General features: G+C 48.3%; 2 protein-coding genes, 1 long non-coding RNA gene, 2 other non-coding genes and 3 pseudogenes across 5 annotated transcripts in view; 1 reads left to right on the plus strand and 7 right to left on the minus strand.

Annotated features, from left to right (window-relative positions):
* LOC142652561 (uncharacterized) overlaps window positions 1–11,875 on the minus strand; it is a 104,040-nt gene extending 92,165 nt beyond the window's left edge. The window contains exons 1-3 of the mRNA XM_075828212.1: window positions 11,684–11,875; window positions 11,519–11,585; window positions 232–995 (exon numbers count right to left, since the gene is read on the minus strand). Of these exons, the coding sequence (XP_075684327.1) occupies window positions 232–995; window positions 11,519–11,585; window positions 11,684–11,875 (1,023 nt within the window). The remainder of the gene's footprint in view (window positions 1–231; window positions 996–11,518; window positions 11,586–11,683) is intronic.
* Window positions 2,307–2,376, minus strand: LOC142654689 (U2 spliceosomal RNA; annotated as a pseudogene).
* Window positions 3,953–4,127, minus strand: LOC142653748 (U2 spliceosomal RNA; annotated as a pseudogene).
* LOC142654510 (U2 spliceosomal RNA) lies at window positions 9,683–9,784 on the minus strand (annotated as a pseudogene).
* Window positions 11,285–11,475, minus strand: LOC142653854 (U2 spliceosomal RNA). The gene has a single exon (XR_012848708.1). It is a non-coding gene; the product is annotated as a U2 spliceosomal RNA (small nuclear RNA).
* A 48-nt stretch (window positions 11,876–11,923) lies between the features above and the next one.
* LOC142652857 (uncharacterized) lies at window positions 11,924–12,689 on the plus strand. The gene is made up of 3 exons (XR_012847955.1): window positions 11,924–12,010; window positions 12,435–12,516; window positions 12,614–12,689. It is a non-coding gene; the product is annotated as an uncharacterized LOC142652857 (long non-coding RNA).
* A 3,544-nt stretch (window positions 12,690–16,233) lies between these two features.
* LOC142652562 (uncharacterized) overlaps window positions 16,234–21,646 on the minus strand; it is a 28,074-nt gene continuing 22,661 nt past the window's right edge. The window contains exon 3 of the mRNA XM_075828213.1: window positions 16,234–16,269. Coding sequence (XP_075684328.1) covers window positions 16,234–16,269 — 36 coding nt within the window. The remainder of the gene's footprint in view (window positions 16,270–21,646) is intronic.
* LOC142653961 (U2 spliceosomal RNA) lies at window positions 17,898–18,089 on the minus strand. Its single transcript, XR_012848796.1, has one exon. It is a non-coding gene; the product is annotated as a U2 spliceosomal RNA (small nuclear RNA).

Genomic DNA, 21,646 nt, shown 5'->3' on the forward strand with positions numbered 1-21,646 from the left:
TGAGATGGGTGGGTAGGAGAAGGTGAGAGCCTCAGTGGGGGTGACAGGGGTTGGGGACGGGGGGGTGGGGAGGGCCGGGCGAGGGAGGGTGGGAAGGGTAGGGCGAGGGAGGGCCGGGAGAGGGGGGGGAGGGACTGTCGTCTTCTTACCATCCTTCTTTTTCCCGGTCTTCTGTGCCGCTGGAGCTCTGGCTGGGGCGGGGTTCCCTCTGGCTGGAGCTTTCGCTGCTACAGTTGCCCAGGATCGATCCCTCTTCGGGCAGTCCTTGTAAGAGTGGGCTGCTTGTCCGCAGAGGTTGCACATTGTCCGTTTCGGGCAGTCTTTGGTCTCGTGTCCTGTTACCCGGCAGTTCTTGCAGGCGTCCTCCTTGCAGTCCTTCACCGAATGACCCTTCTTGCTGCATCTCCTGCAGATCTGCGGCATGTCCGGGTAATAGATGAGGCCGTAGGAGTTGCCCAGCGAGAATGACTGGGGCAGGTGCTGGAGGCCGTCTTCCGCGCTCGAATCCTTGTTCAGTCGGACGATTACCGACCACTTGCCAGTCCAGAAGCCGAGTCCGTTCAGGATGTGGGTGGGTTCCCTCACCACTGTGCAGAACCGCTTCAGGAGCGTGGTGATGTCTTTGCCGGGGGTGTGTGGGTTCCGCATTGAGACCGTCACCCGCCTTTCCTCTCTTTGGACAGGGCAGTTGCCCACAAAGCGAGAGAAAGGGGATTCAGGCCTCGCCGCTTTCACCATCTCCCAGTACCTTCTGCAGATGTTGATCGAAGCAAAGGTCACGAAGAACATCCCGGTCATGAAGGCCTGGATACTGATGGTCTCCGGCTTAGCGAAGCCCTGATCCAGGAGCATCTTCTGGCAGAACACTTCTTCCGTCATGTCCGGCACTCTCCCGTCCACCTCCTTGAGCTTCAGGGCCACCGTCTGCTTCATCCAGGGCTCCAGGGTTGGAGCAGCCTGGTTCGGCTTCCTGGTGGCCTGTTGGCTTGAGGAGGCTTCAGGAGGAGATGTCCTGGCCTGGGCCGGCTCACCTGGTCCATCAGCCTTCTCCTTCTGGGTGGCAGGGTTGCTGGTTGAGGCCATGGCTTCTTCCAGCTGTTCCTGTCGCTTGGGGAGGATCTTCGATAGCTCTTTCCCGAAGGGGGCGGAGCTATGCAAATCTTCTCCTTGCTGGCCGAGGTTCTTCCACGAAATTTCTTCCGCAGCGGTTCCTCGTCGAGCTTCTTCTGCGGCCGAGCTTCTTCAAAGATCCCCTTCAGCAGCGGCTCTTCTCCGAAGGTCTCTGTCGCAGTTCTCCTTCTTCCCGGCAGCGATCTCCCGGAGCTTCTTCCCCGATGGCGGCTTCTCCCTTCTGGATCTTCGTCTTCGGTGGTTCTTCTCCGCAGTTCGTCGCCGGCTTCGTCTGGAACGCTCTTGGATCGCTAAGCTAGTGTTTATAGCCCCCAGTGGTTCTCCGAGCTATCTATCCTTACAAGGACTGATAAGAACAGATTTTTTTTTTTTTTTTGAAAGCCCGAGCCGTGCTTTCTATCACCCAAGTGCATAAAAAGTGCAGAGGTGCCACACAAAAAGTGCACAAGGATGCGGTCTATCGCAGCCCTTCTCTTAAAAGAGAGAGGCCCCGCATAACCATTCCCTGACCCTCCAAACCATAGGCCTAGAGGATCAAGGATCGATGGTCCCCCCTCGCCGAAGCTTAGGGAGACCCAAACACACTCCTAGGCTTCTACCTGGGCTGCCACCCCAGTGTCCACCTAGGAGCCTGCATCCTAGTTGCACCTCCCCTCCGAAGAAGGGAGGCCGGGTTGCAGGGGAAAAAGGAACCAGAAGGCCACACATTTTCCCCCTAGACCTCAGGAGGGTCCCAAAAGGGCACCGCATCCCAAAATCCTTGTGACAAACGTGACAAACACACAGTGAAAAACAAAATTAAATAAGTGGATGTGCGCTGTGATACAGCCTGGACATCCGCCAGGTATATAAAAATTCCTCATCTCCCAGCCAGAAGGCCGGGAGAATAAAGGTGTGTGCTTAAAAGTGTGAAAGAAGAGTGCGTGCAAGTGTGCCTTCACTCAGTGGGATCCCACCCCCAGTGAGTTAGGGCACCCCAGGGTCACCAGCCCTGGGGCACATAGCAACTCGGGCTTTCAAACTACCCGACCTCCTGACCTCGATCCGGCGGTCGCCTGGTCACCTACAAATGGTACCTTTAAACCAAATGCGTACACCAGAGCGATGACCGTTGTGGTTCCCTGCCCTCACCTCGGCGTTCTGTCATCCCCCTACGATGGCCCACGTACCACCGGCAGGGATGATTACTAACCTCAGCTTGAGCAGGTACTACACTTGATCTTAGCCAAAAGGCCGAGAAGCGATAACCCGAATGGGCCGGCCGTTGACCGAGCCTGTCCCATACTGCTGTTCACCCCTTGCAGCGATTGATTCAGCCTACTCCTAGGCAATTCCATGGGGCCCTGCAGGCTCACACACATTTACAGCTACTAAGCGGGAGGGAGGTGAATAAAGGCCGGAGAGGAAGCCAGACAGGATTTGCTTCTTTTGCTTGCACCACAATGCAGTGCTGAAAGAGGAGGAATCTACATAAAAACGCCTTCCTGGCAACGCCCAAATGCCCTGCTGCCATGCAGATAAACACTGGCAGCGGCAGCAAGTGCATGCCCACAGCCACCCCTTGTTCCTTCACACCTTGTATCAGCTTTAATCCAGTCCAGTCCGGTGCTGCCTGCTGAGCAGCACTGACCAACACTGCCTGGGCCCAGGCTTTTATCTATCTCTGAGGCAGGCCCCATTATGATGTCAGAAAGCTGGCTCTGGAATCCTGAGGGCTCCACTATGACACGTGCAAAGTTCCGTCTGAACTTTATATAAGACGGTGCGGCTCAGTCAGTCACTCAGTGTTGCCTGAGAGGGCAACACTGCAACAGCCGGCCGCCAGGCTGTCTTTTTTTTGCACAGCTAGTTGCCTCCAGGAGGCCACAAGAGGGAGACAAGGGACTGCAAAATGGAAAATAGGCATCCACCAACTTTACAGACAACTTGTTCTCCTTGCTCCTACAACCTCCATCCTTGCACAGTTTGTTATTTTATTCTTCTAGGTAACATAGTAACAAATCCAAATTGCTGCTCTCTTTGTAGGCAAGCAAGGGTTTGTTGCAACTGCAATTCTTACTTCTTCTTGGAAATGTTGGGACGGCAGTACATTCCATCACATCCATCTAGTGTACACAGGTAGGTCCATTGTGGCGGGTAGGCGGCTGGCTGCTTTAATGGCTGTTTGCTGTTCCCCTACTCCACTCCACTCCACTAGTTGACTGTGTTGCTGCATCAATCAGTGGCTGGCTCAGGTGCAGCTCTTTAACTTACCTAGGAGGGAGGGCGGAGAGAAGACAAGGAAGGTGAATGAGCTGTTCCAATGTGAAATGCCGGAAACACAGAAGACACACACACACACACACACACACACACACACACACACACACACACACACACACACACACACACACACACACACACACACACACACACACACACACACACACACACACACACACACACACACACACACACACACACACACACACACACACACACACACACACACACACACACACACACACACACACACACACACACACACACACACACACACACACACACACACACACACACACACACACACACACACACACACACACACACACACACACACACACACACACACACACACACACACACACACACAACAAGAGGTGGCAATGTATTAATTAATTGCATTTAATAAATGAGCTCATTATCACACATGACTGTACAAATGCATTGTCCAACAGGTGTTGAAATAATGGGATTAAAAGGGGAGATCCCATCAGAAAGACAAAAACAATAGCAAACACAAATAGCACTTTTGGAATCTGATTTTAGTCAACACATAAGGGAAGGGTGCACCGGTCCTGGAAATACTGCAATACCAGGTCAATGCGTGGAGTGGACAGAGCAAGCTCTATTTCCATCTCCCTGTTCTAAAAATCCATTTAATATATGGTCCCCAGATAGGGGACGTATCAGATATTAAACTGATAAGAACAGATTTTTTGATTGAAAAATGCTTTATTGACAATCAATCGTCATCATACAAACATTACTGCGACGCAGCGCGAGCCATGAAGCAGCAAATAATAAATAATAACAGTCGTCAAACATAACATGACAGTATAATACACAGTACAGGCTAGCCTATGCTATACATTACACCACATGCTACACTAACATTCTTGCATTCACTAAAGCCAAACAACAAAGCATTACAGACAAGTGATGGGATAGGGGAGTGGGTAGGAGGGGATAGGGAAGCGGGAAATCACAGGCCCGAAGCTTTATTGAAAGACAACACACAAGAAGGGAGAGTGGGGGGAAGGGGAGTATCAGTCCTCTTCCTCATCGACGTCCGGGCTGTCCCAGGTGGAATAGTCTCTGAGCAGGCTGTGGATCAGCCTGCGGCAGTCCTGGACGGACACACTCTCTCTCCGCAAAATCAGACGATTCCTGGCGAACCATATAGCGTCCTTAAAACAGTTCATAAGGCGCCAGGCTTCCTGGATTGCTCCATCCGTGGTATTCCCAGGAAATAGTCCATAAAGTACCGAGCGGTACGACAGTCTGTTCCTGGGAACTGAGTCCTTGAGTTCGTGTTCCAAGGCTTTCAACAGACCCTGTGCAAAGGGGCACTGCCAGAAAATGTGCAAAGATGTTTCCTCCGTGAAGGGGCACCTGGGGCAGTACCGGGTCTTGCACAGGTTGCGGGCATGCATGAATGACCTAAGAGGCAGTCCTCCCTGGATGGCCATCCATGAAATGTCCTTGTGCCCGTTGGTCAACCTGCCAGATGACACGTTAGTCCAAACAGTCTCCAACGTGTCGGCATGAAGCCCTGGAACAAACTCCAGTGAGTCCTTTGCTCTGATGTGCTTGTGGATCGTCTTAGGTTTCCACAAGTCGGGCTTAAGACCCTCCAGTTGATGCTCCCTCACAAACCGGACGACATCTCCGTAGAACCAGGGAGCGTGCCAGTTGTAAGGGAAGGAGCTGTCCCACTTATCCCAGCCAAAACCTCGCCAGAGGGGAAGGAGGAAGTAGCGGGACATGGCCTTGCCCGCAGAGCCGTTTGCTGTCCTCAGAGTCCTACGAACACAGTCACATACAAAAGCGATCCGCAGCAGAGTGGGAATGTCGGGTATACCCTTCCCACCTTTGCGGGGCTCCTTGTACATAACAGTCCGCTTTACTCTGTCCATTTTCGAGCCCCAGATGAAGCGAAACACAGTCCTGGTAATGGCCCTCGAGACCGTTGCAAGAGGGGGCCATGCCTGTGCAGTGTATTGTAGCACAGGCAAGACTTCGTTACGCAGGACCATTGCTTTGCCCTCAATAGTGAGTTGTCTGAGGCTCCACAGTCCGATCCTTTGGTTGACTTTGGCCAAGCGTTCTTCCCACGACTTTAGGGCTGCACCTTCCTTACCGAACCAGACTCCCAGAATTTTGATGAAGTCCGGCTTGATAGTAAACGGGAAGGAGGCAGGAGAAGGCAGGTACCACTTTCCGAAGAGCATGGCTTCCGACTTCCCGCAGTTGACTTTTGCCCCTGAAGCGCGTCCGAACTCCTCACAGGTCTGGACGAGTGCAGTCACCGAACTCTGGTCAGCGCAGAAGACGGTCACGTCGTCCATGTACAGCGAGCATTTGACCTCGAAGTGTCCTGGACCTGGTGCGGTGATCCCTCTGATCTCTCCATTCTGCCGGATAGCCTCTGCGAAGAGCTCTATAACACAAACAAAAAGGAGAGGTGAAAGAGGACAGCCTTGTCTAACCCCCGACGATACAGGAAAGGGGTCAGTCTTCCAGCCGTTCACCAGCACCGAGCTGTAAATGTCGCAATACATCAGGTTAACATACAAACAGAACAACCTGCCAAGCCGCAGCCTACGCAGAGCCTTACCCATGAATTCGTGAGAGACCCGGTCAAAAGCCTTCTCCTGATCCAGACTGACCAGGGCCGCGTGTGTACGGCGGCTTTGCATGTAATGCACCGTGTCCCTCACCAGGGCAAGACTGTCGGCCACCCTACGGCCAGGAATGCCGCAGGTTTGGTCCGATCCGATGATCTGTCCGATGACAACCTTCAGTCTGTTGGTCAATACTTTGGCGAGGATCTTGTAGTCCACGTTCAGGAGAGAGATGGGACGCCAGTTTTTCAGGTCACATCTCTCCCCCTTCCGCTTATACAAGATCGTGATCATGCCTTCTCTCAAGGACGGTGGCATTCTACCCTCCACCACCATCTCCTCATAGAGCTCCAGCAGGTCCGGACAGATCAAGTCCCCCAGCGCTACATAGAGCTCTGCTGGGAGACCATCACTGCCCGGGGTCCTGCCGGGTCTGAAGGATTTAGCGGCAGAGAGCAGTTCCTCCACCGTCAGGGGTACGTCCATAGCCTCCGTACCTGCAGGATCAAGATGATTAGTGATACCTGACAGGAATTTATCGGCGGCTTCGGGGTCAGTGGTTTTCCGGGAGTAGAGGCTTCGGTAGTAGTCTGTGACGACTCCCATCACCTCCTTCTTCCCAGAATGCATGTTTCCGGTCTCATCTCGGAGTTCCTTCAGGGGCGTGTGGCCGGCATGGAGTTTCCTGAAAAAGAACGAGTTACATTTCTCACCCTTCTCCAGGTTCTCCACCTTGGAACGAAAGACAATTCGCTTGGATTCCTCCTCAAAGTGCCTTTTCAGGCCCTTTTTGGCTTCCTCCAGCTCCTTCCTGACGTCCCAGCCGCATTGAAGGAGGTCTTGCAGGGATCGCAGCTGACGCTGCATCTCTCTGAAGTCTCTCTTCCTCTCACACGCCTGTTGACGACTTTTTGCCTGAAAGAAACAACGAAATTCAACTTTAACATATTCCCACCAGTCACAGGTTTTGTCAAAGAAAACTTTATCATTCCTCCAAACAATATAGGCGTCTCTAAGTTCCGCCAGTACCTCTTCTCTTTCCAGCAGGGCACAATTCAGCTTCCAGGAGCCAGGGCCGGGAGGAAAACCGTGGCCGATGGCACCCTGGAAGAGAATGGCCCTGTGGTCAGAGAAGAAGCAGGGGACCATGGAGTGCCCATGCTGCTTGACTGCCCGGGAGGTGAACACAAAGTCAATCCGAGAACGAAGTGAGCCATCGGGTCGGCTCCATGAATAGTTCACAGAGCCGATCCCCATGGAGCCCACAACGTCCTGCAAGGATGCTTCGGTTACCATCTCGATAAGCAGTTTGGAACTGACATCCAGCTTGATTGAAGTGCCGGAACTTCGTCCATCCTCTTCGATGGGGCAGTTGAAGTCCCCGGCCATCACCACTGCCCTAGTGGTGGCGAGCTGGGTCCGCAGGGTCTGGAATAGTTCCAGGCGCTCAGCCTTCATAGGGGGAGCGTACACGTTGATGAGCCTAATCGGCTCTCCCGCCCAGGAACCGTCTACGACCAACAAGCGGCCGCAGACGAGCTCCTGGACAGAGTCAACAGTAAATACGCTTCCCCTAATCAGGATGGCAACCCCTGCAGACTTACAGTCGCCCCCACCAGACCAGTAGGACGGGCCATGGGTCCACTGCCTGGCCAGATGATGGTATGACCTGGAAGAGGGGAGAGTACATTCCTGGAGCATAAATACATCACTCGACTGCTTGGAAAGAAAAGTTAGCACCATCTGACATCTAGTCCTATCTCTAACACTCCTCACATTGAGGCTAAAGATGTTAAGTTTAGCAGCCATGGGGGAGAATAAAGAAGGTTAGTGCAAACGATACACCTTAGTTACCAGTCCGGTCGGGCGGATCCTCCTCTCTGGAGCCTGGCGGGTCCGGAAGATCCAGCAGGCCCTCTGACAAAAATTGTTCCAGGATTGTAGCCACCTGGATGTCTGTTGTGAAGTCGATGACCTCAGGTTCAGACACGAGTTCCTCCACCATCTGCTCCATTTCCTCCTGCTGCGCAAGGGAATCTTCGCAGATTTCCACGACTTGTCTCTTTGAGGACTCAGCAGCTGGGCTGTCCCTCACCTTTCTCTTCCTCTGGATGGCACCTGAGGAGACAAGAGGGGGAAAATCCTCCAGGGAGAGGACTCCAGCAGCTGGAGGGGAAGATGTTAGTGCTGCTGGAGCTGGGGAGAAGGGAGGCTGGGTTGGGAGAGGTGCAGGTGACAGGACCACTGAGATGGGTGGGTAGGAGAAGGTGAGAGCCTCAGTGGGGGTGACAGGGGTTGGGGACGGGGGGGTGGGGAGGGCCGGGCGAGGGAGGGTGGGAAGGGTAGGGCGAGGGAGGGCCGGGAGAGGGGGGGGAGGGACTGTCGTCTTCTTACCATCCTTCTTTTTCCCGGTCTTCTGTGCCGCTGGAGCTCTGGCTGGGGCGGGGTTCCCTCTGGCTGGAGCTTTCGCTGCTACAGTTGCCCAGGATCGATCCCTCTTCGGGCAGTCCTTGTAAGAGTGGGCTGCTTGTCCGCAGAGGTTGCACATTGTCCGTTTCGGGCAGTCTTTGGTCTCGTGTCCTGTTACCCGGCAGTTCTTGCAGGCGTCCTCCTTGCAGTCCTTCACCGAATGACCCTTCTTGCTGCATCTCCTGCAGATCTGCGGCATGTCCGGGTAGTAGATGAGGCCGTAGGAGTTGCCCAGCGAGAATGACTGGGGCAGGTGCTGGAGGCCGTCTTCCGCGCTCGAATCCTTGTTCAGTCGGACGATTACCGACCACTTGCCAGTCCAGAAGCCGAGTCCGTTCAGGATGTGGGTGGGTTCCCTCACCACTGTGCAGAACCGCTTCAGGAGCGTGGTGATGTCTTTGCCGGGGGTGTGTGGGTTCCGCATTGAGACCGTCACCCGCCTTTCCTCTCTTTGGACAGGGCAGTTGCCCACAAAGCGAGAGAAAGGGGATTCAGGCCTCGCCGCTTTCACCATCTCCCAGTACCTTCTGCAGATGTTGATCGAAGCGAAGGTCACGAAGAACATCCCGGTCATGAAGGCCTGGATACTGATGGTCTCCGGCTTAGCGAAGCCCTGATCCAGGAGCATCTTCTGGCAGAACACTTCTTCCGTCATGTCCGGCACTCTCCCGTCCACCTCCTTGAGCTTCAGGGCCACCGTCTGCTTCATCCAGGGCTCCAGGGTTGGAGCAGCCTGGTTCGGCTTCCTGGTGGCCTGTTGGCTTGAGGAGGCTTCAGGAGGAGATGTCCTGGCCTGGGCCTGCTCACCTGGTCCATCTGCCTTCTCCTTCTGGGTGGCAGGGTTGCTGGTTGAGGCCATGGCTTCTTCCAGCTGTTCCTGTCGCTTGGGGAGGATCTTCGATAGCTCTTTCCCGAAGGGGGCGGAGCTATGCAAATCTTCTCCTTGCTGGCCGAGGTTCTTCCACGAAATTTCTTCCGCAGCGGTTCCTCGTCGAGCTTCTTCTTCTGCGGCCGAGCTTCTTCGAAGATCCCCTTCAGCAGCGGCTCTTCTCCGAAGTTCTCCTTCTTCTTCCCGGCAGCGATCTCCCGGAGCTTCTTCCTCGATGGCGGCTTCTCCCTTCTGGATCGTCGTCTTCGCTGGTTCTTCTCCGCAGTTCGTCGCCGGCTTCGTCTGGAACGCTCTTGGATCGCTAAGCTAGTGTTTATAGCCCCCAGTGGTTCTCCGAGCTATCTATCCTTACAAGGACTGATAAGAACAGATACTACACTTGATCTTAGCCAAAAGGCCGAGAAGCGATAACCCGAATGGGCCGGCCGTTGACCGAGCCTGTCCCATACTGCTGTTCACCCCTTGCAGCGATTGATTCAGCCTACTCCTAGGCAATTCCATGGGGCCCTGCAGGCTCACACACATTTACAGCTACTAAGCGGGAGGGAGGTGAATAAAGGCCGGAGAGGAAGCCAGACAGGATTTGCTTCTTTTGCTTGCACCACAATGCAGTGCTGAAAGAGGAGGAATCTACATAAAAACGCCTTCCTGGCAACGCCCAAATGCCCTGCTGCCATGCAGATAAACACTGGCAGCGGCAGCAAGTGCATGCCCACAGCCACCCCTTGTTCCTTCACACCTTGTATCAGCTTTAATCCAGTCCAGTCCGGTGCTGCCTGCTGAGCAGCACTGACCAACACTGCCTGGGCCCAGGCTTTTATCTATCTCTGAGGCAGGCCCCATTATGATGTCAGAAAGCTGGCTCTGGAATCCTGAGGGCTCCACTATGACACGTGCAAAGTTCCGTCTGAACTTTATATAAGACGGTGCGGCTCAGTCAGTCACTCAGTGTTGCCTGAGAGGGCAACACTGCAACAGCCGGCCGCCAGGCTGTCTTTTTTTTGCACAGCTAGTTGCCTCCAGGAGGCCACAAGAGGGAGACAAGGGACTGCAAAATGGAAAATAGGCATCCACCAACTTTACAGACAACTTGTTCTCCTTGCTCCTACAACCTCCATCCTTGCACAGTTTGTTATTTTATTCTTCTAGGTAACATAGTAACAAATCCAAATTGCTGCTCTCTTTGTAGGCAAGCAAGGGTTTGTTGCAACTGCAATTCTTACTTCTTCTTGGAAATGTTGGGACGGCAGTACATTCCATCACATCCATCTAGTGTACACAGGTAGGTCCATTGTGGCGGGTAGGCGGCTGGCTGCTTTAATGGCTGTTTGCTGTTCCCCTACTCCACTCCACTCCACTAGTTGACTGTGTTGCTGCATCAATCAGTGGCTGGCTCAGGTGCAGCTCTTTAACTTACCTAGGAGGGAGGGCGGAGAGAAGACAAGGAAGGTGAATGAGCTGTTCCAATGTGAAATGCCGGAAACACAGAAACACAGAAGACACACACACACACACACACACACACACACACACACACACACACACACACACACACACACACACACACACACACACACACACACACACACACACACACACACACACACACACACACACACACACACACACACACACACACACACACACACACACACACACACACACACACACACACACACACACACACACACACACACACACACACACACACACACACACAACAAGAGGTGGCAATGTATTAATTAATTGCATTTAATAAATGAGCTCATTATCACACATGACTGTACAAATGCATTGTCCAACAGGTGTTGAAATAATGGGATTAAAAGGGGAGATCCCATCAGAAAGACAAAAACAATAGCAAACACAAATAGCACTTTTGGAATCTGATTTTAGTCAACACATAAGGGAAGGGTGCACCGGTCCTGGAAATACTGCAATACCAGGTCAATGCGTGGAGTGGACAGAGCAAGCTCTATTTCCATCTCCCTGTTCTAAAAATCCATTTAATATATGGTCCCCAGATAGGGGACGTATCAGATATTAAACTGATAAGAACAGATTTTTACATTTTAATTTTTTTAGTTCTTATTCAGCTATTTCTTATAAAATCTGCGAAACAGAAAAAAGCTTCAGTTCAAACATCTTCCAACAGGACGTTCCAACTTCTTAAATTCCACCAGCTTGAGGCTTTTGGACCCACTCTCTTCCTGTCCAACAAATAGAAGACGTAAATTTCACTTAGGGCCAGCTTTATACAGTCTTTCTCGGAAATGGTGTCTCTTCTGAACAGTAAGATGTTGCGCACCTTCCATAGGGCATTTTTTAAACAGTTCAAGATAATCCACAACACTCTCTTCTTCTCTCCCACAGGATGCTTGAAGTCTCCATACAGCACCACTTCATGGTTCAGGAACCTTAATTCACAGGTAAATTTCAGTAGAATGCCAACAGTTTTCCATACCTTCTGAGCATAGGCACAGTTCCACATTAAGTGCATGACGCTTTCTTCTCCAGGACACCCAGCTCTTGGGCATCTTGGAGTGGAGACGAGCCCTCTTCTATACTGAAATGCCCTGGTAGGGAGACTTTCGTGTAGAATCATCCAAGACAAGTCTTTAAGAACATTGGATAGGTAAGGAGCGTTGGTGTTTCTCCATAGCTCCATAGACTTTGATGTTGTGAAGTTACTCACATTTGTTGTCTCTTGGTGACTGTCCAGCAACATTCTCAGCTTTCTGGCATTCTTAAGATGTTCCTGTTCCATACCTTCCAGTTGGTAGACACGGATGGTTCTTTCCAAACATACATACTGCACAGGTGGTAGCAGCAGGGTAGGCTTTGTAAGGGGCAGCTCTATCCACTTTCTCTTTCTGAACACGTGTCCAGCGGCATACCTTAGAAAATAGGCCCAGGTTTTATTCGTCTTGATGTTCTTGAAACACAAGGAGAAATACTGCAGATATAGAAAGCGTTTAAAGAAGATAATCTCCTTTCCTCCATTCTTCTTCTGCTTGTACATTATCTCTCGTCTAACTTTCTCCATTTTTGAATTCCAGATGAAATGGAAACATATCCTTTGGAGTTCCTTAAGACGATTTTCGCTTGGTAGAAAAACCTGGCTCAAGTACAACAGCAGAGGTAGTACTAGTGCTTTGATGACCAAGTTCTTCCCTTCAATTGTTAGCTGTCTGAGTTTCCAAAACTCAATCTTCTTCTTCACCTTTTCACTTATCAGCTCCCAGCTTTCTTTTCCATCATTCTGGGGCGTGAATATGACACCAAGAATTTTGATTCTGTCGCACTGGGTATTGACCTCTGGTAAGTCGAAATCCCTCCATTCCTTCAGTGTGAAGCAGTCGCACTTATTCTTATTCAATCTGAATCCTGATGCTTGACAGAAGAAGTCTGTTAGCAGTAGCGCCCTCCTCACAGATTGTTTATTGGAGCATAAAATATTGACATCGTCCATATAGGCACTTACTTTCACTGACTGCCCACCTCCTCCTGGAATCGGCACCCCTCTAATGATCTTCTCTTTCCTCAACAGCGTGAGCAGGGGTTCGAGGACACAGATGAAGAGGATGGGCGACAGGGGGCATCCTTGTTTTACCCCAGACATCAGATCCACTTTTCCAGACAAGAAGCCATTAATGGTAACTTGGCTATAGGATTCTTTGTACAGTAATGCGACTTGTTTGATCACTGTCTCAGGAAAATTCATTTTCTTCAGCACAAGCCACAGAAACTCGTGCGAGACTCGGTCATAGGCCTTCTGAAAGTCCAGTGACAACACGGCCAAATCTTGCTTTCTGTCTTTGGAGTACCAGATGCAGTCCCTGATGGTATTTAGGTTATCTGCGATACTTCTACCCGGTACCCCGCAAACTTGGTCTTGGTGGATGACCTTGTCGATGTGTTTCTTAATTCTATTGACCAAGATTTTGGATAACACCTTGTAATCGACATTGAGGAGGGTTATTGGCCTCCAATTTTCAAGGCTGGTCTTGTCTCCTTTCTTGAACAGCAAAGTAACTATTCCTCTCCTCCATGACTCAGGTAACAGCTCGCTCTTCATTGCTGCTTTGAAGATCTCCAGCAGGTCTTCCTTCAGAGTGTTCCAGAATGTTGAAAAGAACTCCACTGATAGACCATCTGATCCTGGAGCCTTCCCTCTTGCGAAACTCTTGATTACACTCAGGAGTTCTCCCAAGGTAAGTTCCTTGCATAAGTCTTCTTTCTCAGCTTGGCCAAGCTTAAGTTCTAGCGCTTCTAGGGCGTGTGAGACATAAGACATATCTATCTTCTTTTTGTCAAAGAGAGTCTGATAGAATTTCTTGGCCTCTTGAAGCATACCTTCTTTGCTGGTTTGACCAGCGATATTGGTCATGATATTTTTCTGTTCCATACTTTTCTTGAAAAAGAAGCGTGAACATTTCTCGTTATTTTCCAACTGTTGCACTTTAGTATTAAAGATCACTTCTTGTCCTTTTTGATGGATGACCTCTTTAATTTCTTTTTTAATTTTTCCCACCAGGTCAGCGACATCAACACCAGCGTTCTTCAAACTCAGGTAAGTCTGTAATTTTGTGTTGAGTCTCTTGTACCACCTTTTCTTCTCTCGGGCTCTTTTAATCCCATAATCTAAGAAGAAGTTCTTGATCTTCTCTTTAGTATTGTCCCACCATTCTAGGATTGATGGAAATTTTCCTTTAGCAGTTGCCCATTTTTTGTAGGCTACAATGAATTCCTCCTGCATCACTTTGTCTTCCAGAAAGCTGGTATTTAATCTCCATACTCCTCTTCCTCTTTCATTTGCAGGGATATGAATAGTTGCACTGAGCATTTTATGGTCAGAGAAGATATTGTCTTCAATCTTAATATCCACTGGCTTCATATTTTTCGATGTGAGTACATAATCCAGTCTGGACTTGACTGTAATGTTCTCCCAGGTATAACCTGGTTCAGACCTCTTCAGACTCCTCCATACATCAGACAATTCAAAATCGCAAATGAAATTTTTCCACTGTTGCACGGTTTTATCTACTCTTCTTGCAGCACCTCCAGTTCGATCTTCACTTTCGAGTGCACAATTGAGATCACCTGCTACTACAAGCGATGTTGAGCCGGCAATAAATGGCTGGATATCTTCAATCAATTCTGACCTTTCATTAGTATCAGGTGAGGCATACACATTGAGGAGTTTCACTTCACTCCCATTATAGTCAACAATAACTAAAAGCGCCCTCCCGGGGATAAGTTCAACAAAGGAAATAATTCGGCAATTCTGCCCTTTCAATAAAACACCTACTCCTGTTGACTTATTTGAATTTTCGCCTGACCAAACCGATTGTCCGTGAGGCCAACTGTCTCTCAGCTCTTTATAGTCCATACTGTGATCTATATCACATTCTTGCAGAAAAACAATATCAAAGTTCAATGTGCTCAAAAACGAAAAAAAGGCAGCCCTTCTGGCAGAGCTCCTCACACTCCTCACATTCAGCGAGAGCAACTTCAGACAGGACATCATTCAGACTTCATGATGACCCATCAGAATCAGAAAGTTCAGGAAGTATATCCCCCAGGCTTGGAGTTACGAACTCCTGGATATCCATGGTGGGCTGGATAGGTTGAGACATCTCAATTGCCGATACTGGTTGCGGTGTCTCCATTGCCAGCACTGGCTGTACGTCTTTTAATTTTGCCTTCATAGTCTTTTTCGACTTGACACTACTAGACTCAGCCGACTCAACCTTTTTCCTTTTTCTTTTCTCCTCCAGCTCCATCACTTCACCCCAGTCATCCTCTTGGCCATCAGGAAGACCGGGAGAGCGGACATCAGTCACACGAGAACCGCTAGATGGCAGACCCTTGGCCTCGGATGGGACATCGGACTCTGTAACTGCTACAGGACCTGCCACCATTACGGAAGGACTCAGGATAACGGATAGGTTCTTTTTTCCCTCTGATACTGGGGCCACCTTCCGTATGAGGCCAGCAACAGATGGCCCAGCAGCAGGCTCCTTGGATAGAATAGTCAGTCCAGGTTGTTGTTGAGCTGACGCTGCAACCTGCGCCCAAGTCTTTACCCTATCTGGGCAATCTTTGAACGTGTGTCTCTTCCCACCACACAGATTACATGTGATCTCCTCCTGACACTCGTCTCTATTGTGGCCAAGTTTCCCACAGTGACTGCAGAAGCGTGTGTCAGCCGCCTCTGCTTTACATCCATCTGGCTTGTGCCCAAACTTCCTACATTTCCTACAATAGGAGGGCATATTGTTGTAGAACAGATAGCCTCTGTCACGGCCAATGGTGAAATTGGAAGGCGGGTGGTGAACTCCCCCAATCCCATCTGGGTCTGCTCCAAACTTCACCAAAAATTTGTATTTGCCTGTCCATAGGCCAACTTCGTCCATCACCTTCTGGCCATTTTTAATGTCCGTACAATACCGCAGCAGGAACCGAGCAATATTGTCCATGGTGACATACGGATTGTACATGAAGACAGTCACATACGCTTCACCATAGGAGTACAGCAAGGTGAATTTAAGTCCTTCCAGCTCTGGACTCCCCTCTTTCAATTTCAGAGTCTGGTAGAAGTTCTGGCAGGCAGCTGTTGTCTCCAAGACCAGGATATAATAGTCTTTTGCCGGATGTTGTAGGCAGAGAATGTCATTCTTTTCCACCAGAAGAAGTCCAAACAGGATCTCTGTAGCCAGATGTTTCAATCCGAACTCCTCCCGATAATTTTCTCCAATATCAATTCGGATGCCGTTCTTCACAAAATTTTGTCCACGCTCCAGGAATCGGATTCGGCCATAAGAAGCCATATTATCTGTATCCCTGTCTGGGAACTCAGTCGATCGCCTTCTTGTTCTCCGTGGTCTTCCCCTTATAGCAGCATAGAGCTTCAGACAGTAAACTGCCAATGCTCTAAGGCCAAGGGTATGACAGGCTAGGAGACCCTCTGACAAGCCACTTGAGCTTAGCCAAAAGGCCGAGAAGCGATAACCCGAATGGGCCGGCCGTTGACCGAGCCTGTCCCATACTGCTGTTCACCCCTTGCAGCGATTGATTCAGCCTACTCCTAGGCAATTCCATGGGGCCCTGCAGGCTCACACACATTTACAGCTACTAAGCGGGAGGGAGGTGAATAAAGGCCGGAGAGGAAGCCAGACAGGATTTGCTTCTTTTGCTTGCACCACAATGCAGTGCTGAAAGAGGAGGAATCTACATAAAAACGCCTTCCTGGCAACGCCCAAATGCCCTGCTGCCATGCAGATAAACACTGGCAGCGGCAGCAAGTGCATGCCCACAGCCACCCCTTGTTCCTTCACACCTTGTATCAGCTTTAATCCAGTCCAGTCCGGTGCTGCCTGCTGAGCAGCACTGACCAACACTGCCTGGGCCCAGGCTTTTATCTATCTCTGAGGCAGGCCCCATTATGATGTCAGAAAGCTGGCTCTGGAATCCTGAGGGCTCCACTATGACACGTGCAAAGTTCCGTCTGAACTTTATATAAGACGGTGCGGCTCAGTCAGTCACTCAGTGTTGCCTGAGAGGGCAACACTGCAACAGCCGGCCGCCAGGCTGTCTTTTTTTTGCACAGCTAGTTGCCTCCAGGAGGCCACAAGAGGGAGACAAGGGACTGCAAAATGGAAAATAGGCATCCACCAACTTTACAGACAACTTGTTCTCCTTGCTCCTACAACCTCCATCCTTGCACAGTTTGTTATTTTATTCTTCTAGGTAACATAGTAACAAATCCAAATTGCTGCTCTCTTTGTAGGCAAGCAAGGGTTTGTTGCAACTGCAATTCTTACTTCTTCTTGGAAATGTTGGGACGGCAGTACATTCCATCACATCCATCTAGTGTACACAGGTAGGTCCATTGTGGCGGGTAGGCGGCTGGCTGCTTTAATGGCTGTTTGCTGTTCCCCTACTCCACTCCACTCCACTAGTTGACTGTGTTGCTGCATCAATCAGTGGCTGGCTCAGGTGCAGCTCTTTAACTTACCTAGGAGGGAGGGCGGAGAGAAGACAAGGAAGGTGAATGAGCTGTTCCAATGTGAAATGCCGGAAACACAGAAGACACACACACACACACACACACACACACACACACACACACACACACACACACACACACACACACACACACACACACACACACACACACACACACACACACACACACACACACACACACACACACACACACACACACACACACACACACACACACACACACACACACACACACACACACACACACACACACACACACACACACACACACACACACACACACACACACACACACACCCACACCAAGAGGTGGCAATGTATTAATTAATTGCATTTAATAAATGAGCTCATTATCACACATGACTGTACAAATGCATTGTCCAACAGGTGTTGAAATAATGGGATTAAAAGGGGAGATCCCATCAGAAAGACAAAAACAATAGCAAACACAAATAGCACTTTTGGAATCTGATTTTAGTCAACACATAAGGGAAGGGTGCACCGGTCCTGGAAATACTGCAATACCAGGTCAATGCGTGGAGTGGACAGAGCAAGCTCTATTTCCATCTCCCTGTTCTAAAAATCCATTTAATATATGGTCCCCAGATAGGGGACGTATCAGATATTAAACTGATAAGAACAGATAAGGTTTCAACAAAGTTTTTTATTGGCAAAAATAATATATTTTACAGACTTTTTTTTAAAATTGAAACCACAAGATAAAATCAACAGCATAATACATGAATATTCATACATTTAAATGAATACAAAAGTAATAATAATAAGACCAGTAATACAGATGTTATAATAAAAGTACAGAACAATAGCAGGATAAAATTTATACAGGGCATAAAAGACATAAAAGAATAAAACCATTTTTATTTACAATGTTATGGTATTCCACATTTGCAAACACCACATGGATGTTGCTTCTTTTACCCCTAGCTGCTTTTTGTCCCTAAGATAATAAATATACATTTCACTTAGGGCATATTTCACACAATTTTTAACGTCAATAAAATCATGTTTAAAAAGCAGAATGTTCCTAACCTTCCAGATGGCATTCTTAAAACAGTTTAAAATGATCCAACAGACCATTTGCTGTTTAAAACTTGGGCAGTTAAAAAGACCATAAAACACGTATTCAAATTTAAGATCTTTAAGACCGCAGGCCCATTTCAGCAATGGGCCTACCTTCCTCCAAACCTCCTGTGCATATGGGCAGTTCCAAAACAGGTGCATTACCGTCTCGTCGTCACCACACCTGTCTCTCGGGCACTTGGCTCTCGCCACCAGTCCTCGCCTATGCTGGAATTCACGAGTAGGGAGGCACTGGTGAACGATTGCCCAGGCAAGGTCCTTGTGCACATTTGCCATAAATTTCCCGAAAACGTTCCGCCACACCACCTTGGACCTTGCCTGTGAGAAATTTGAAACTGCCAGTGTATCCTCCTGCCGCCTACAGGAGAGTGACACTTTTTTCTGGTCCCCCAATATGTCAGGCTCCAATTCTTGGAGACCTAGGAGCCTGACAGTTTTTTCGAGCACCGCATATTGTTTTGGGGGACACAGAAGCACAGGAGAATTCAAAGGGACACGAAACCATCGTTTAAAAATCATGCCCGTAGCGTACTTTAAAAAGTAGCTAAAAATACCATCAGAATTATACATTTTAAAACAGAAGCAAAAGTATTTAATGTAAAAGAAGTTAAAAAGGTTAGGAACATCTCTCCCGCCATTGTCCTTACATCTGTACATAAAATCACGTTTTAGTTTTTCCATTTTGGAACCCCATAAAAACATAAAACAGATCCTGGTCACTTTTTTAATATATAAAATTGTTGGAGGGAAAACCATAGCTACATAAAGCATTATGGGTAATAAAACAGATTTAATTATTAAAACTTTTCCCTCCATGGTGAGATTTCTCAAATTCCACATTAAAACCTTTTTTTCCATTTTGGCAATTACTGAATCCCAATTGGGTCTCCCATCGTTTTCTTGATTAAAAACAATTCCTAAAATTTTTATCTGATCCTGCTGCATGTTAACTCCTGGTGTCACAGAGGAATCCCATACACCAGTATAAAAACAGTCACACTTATCAACGTTTAATTTAAAACCAGAGGCTTCACAAAAAAAGCCGGTGTTCCTCAATGCCCGTCTCATAGAAGCGGCGTCTGGGCATAGGACGGTGGCGTCATCCATATAGCCTAGGATTTTTACCTGGTTCCCCCTTCCTCCAGGTATGGGCACGCCTCTGATGACTTTATCATCTCTTATTAGGGTGAACAGAGGTTCTATGGCACAAATAAAAAGGAGCGGAGACAACGGGCACCCCTGTTTCACCCCTGATAAAAGAGGAACACCTTTAGTTAAAAATCCGTTGATAGAAATTTGGCTAAAACAGGATCGATATAAAAGCTTAATACGTGTTAAAATAATTTCAGGAACAGCCATCTTTTTAAGAACCATAAAAAGATATTCATGGGAGACCCGGTCAAAAGCCTTCTCGAAATCTAAGGATAAAATAGCAAGGCTTTGACCCCTTTCTTTAAAATACCAAATGATGTCACGTAAAATATTCAGGGACTCAGTAATTGACCTCCCAGGTACCCCACATACCTGGTTTGGATGGATTAATTTATGAATAAAAGGTTTAAAACGGATTGTTATTAGTTTAGCTAAAATTTTACAATCAACGTTTAAAAGAGTAATAGGGCGCCAGTTTTTTAACTGGTCCCTCTCACCTTTTTTAAAAATTAAGGACACAATCCCCCTCCTCCAGGAAGGGGGCAGCTCTTCAGTAATAAAAACTTCCTTATACAATAAAAACATGTCATTCTTTAAAATTTCCCAAAAAGCATGATAAAATTCGATGGGCAGACCATCTTCCCCAGGAGCTTTCCCATTAGAAAAACTTTTAAAAGCAAATAAAAGTTCCTCCAAGGTAATATTACGGGATAAAACTTCCTGGTCTAAAATATCTAGCTTGGCATCAAGGGAATTAAGAACATGTTCTAAAAAGGAAGGATCAATATTTTTCTTGTTAAAAAGAGATTGGTAGAAATTAAAAGCAGAATTTAAAATGCCGACCATAGTGGTTTCTCCTTCAAGGTTTAAAATGACATCTCGTTTATCCATTACCTTTTTGAAGAAGAACCGGGAACACTTCTCGCCATCCTCGAGGTGCTTTACATGTGAATTAAAAATTATTTGTTTCCCTTTCTCTTCTATGGCATATTTTATTTCAGCTTTAAGATTTAAGATATCATCATCAACATCCATACCAATCTCCTTCAATTTAAAAAGTACATGTAAACGTTTATTAAGAACATAAAACCATTGTTTTTTCTCTTTTGCTTTCTTCTTACCTGCTCGAATAAAAAAAGCTCTGATTTTGGGTTTAATGCCCTCCCACCAGTGTAGCATAGGCTGACTGGGCGCTCTATGGGACTGCCAACACTGGTAGGTCCGCACAAACTCCTCTTTAATGATGGGGTCCTCCAGGAGTGTGGTGTTTAGTCTCCAGGGACCCCTACAAGCTTTTTGCTCTCCCTCTAGCTCCAGGTGCACTGAAAGGAGCTTGTGATCAGATAAAATATTTGTTAAAAGCAAACATTTTTTGGGAATAAAACTATTAGAAGTGAAAATAAAATCAATTCTGGAGCTCACTCTTCCATTGGACCAGGTGGGGCCTGGGTCCGCAGGCAAGAGTTCCCTCCAGCAATCTTTCAATTTAAAATCACCAATAAAATTCTTGAGCAGGTAAGAAGTACGGTCAATTTTTCGATTAAAATCCCCACCCTGCCGGTGTTCTCCATCTCGCACACAGTTAAAATCACCACCCACCAGCAGGGGGGTAGACCCAACACAAAACAATGGTAAAATCTCTAATAGTTCTGCCCTCTCCTGTTTGGTAGGAGGGGCATAAACGTTTAAAACACGAATTAAAATTCCATTAAAAAGCAAATGTATTAAAATAGCTCTGCCGGGCATGATTTCAGTCACTGTTTGGATGGAGATAAAACGACCTCGGCAGAGCAATCCAACCCCCGCAGAGCGACAGTCATTTCCACCAGACCAGACTGAGGGGCCTAGTTTCCAGTCCATCTTTAAATCTTGATATTCCAAGTCATTAGGGATTCCACATTCTTGAAGCAGGCAAAGGTCAAAGTCCACAGTCTCTAAAAATGAAAATAAAGCAGTCCTGCGGACAGGGCTCTTTAGGGACCTCACA

This window comes from Rhinoderma darwinii, chromosome 5, assembly GCF_050947455.1.
Source record: "Rhinoderma darwinii isolate aRhiDar2 chromosome 5, aRhiDar2.hap1, whole genome shotgun sequence".
Lineage (NCBI taxonomy): Eukaryota > Metazoa > Chordata > Amphibia > Anura > Rhinodermatidae > Rhinoderma > Rhinoderma darwinii.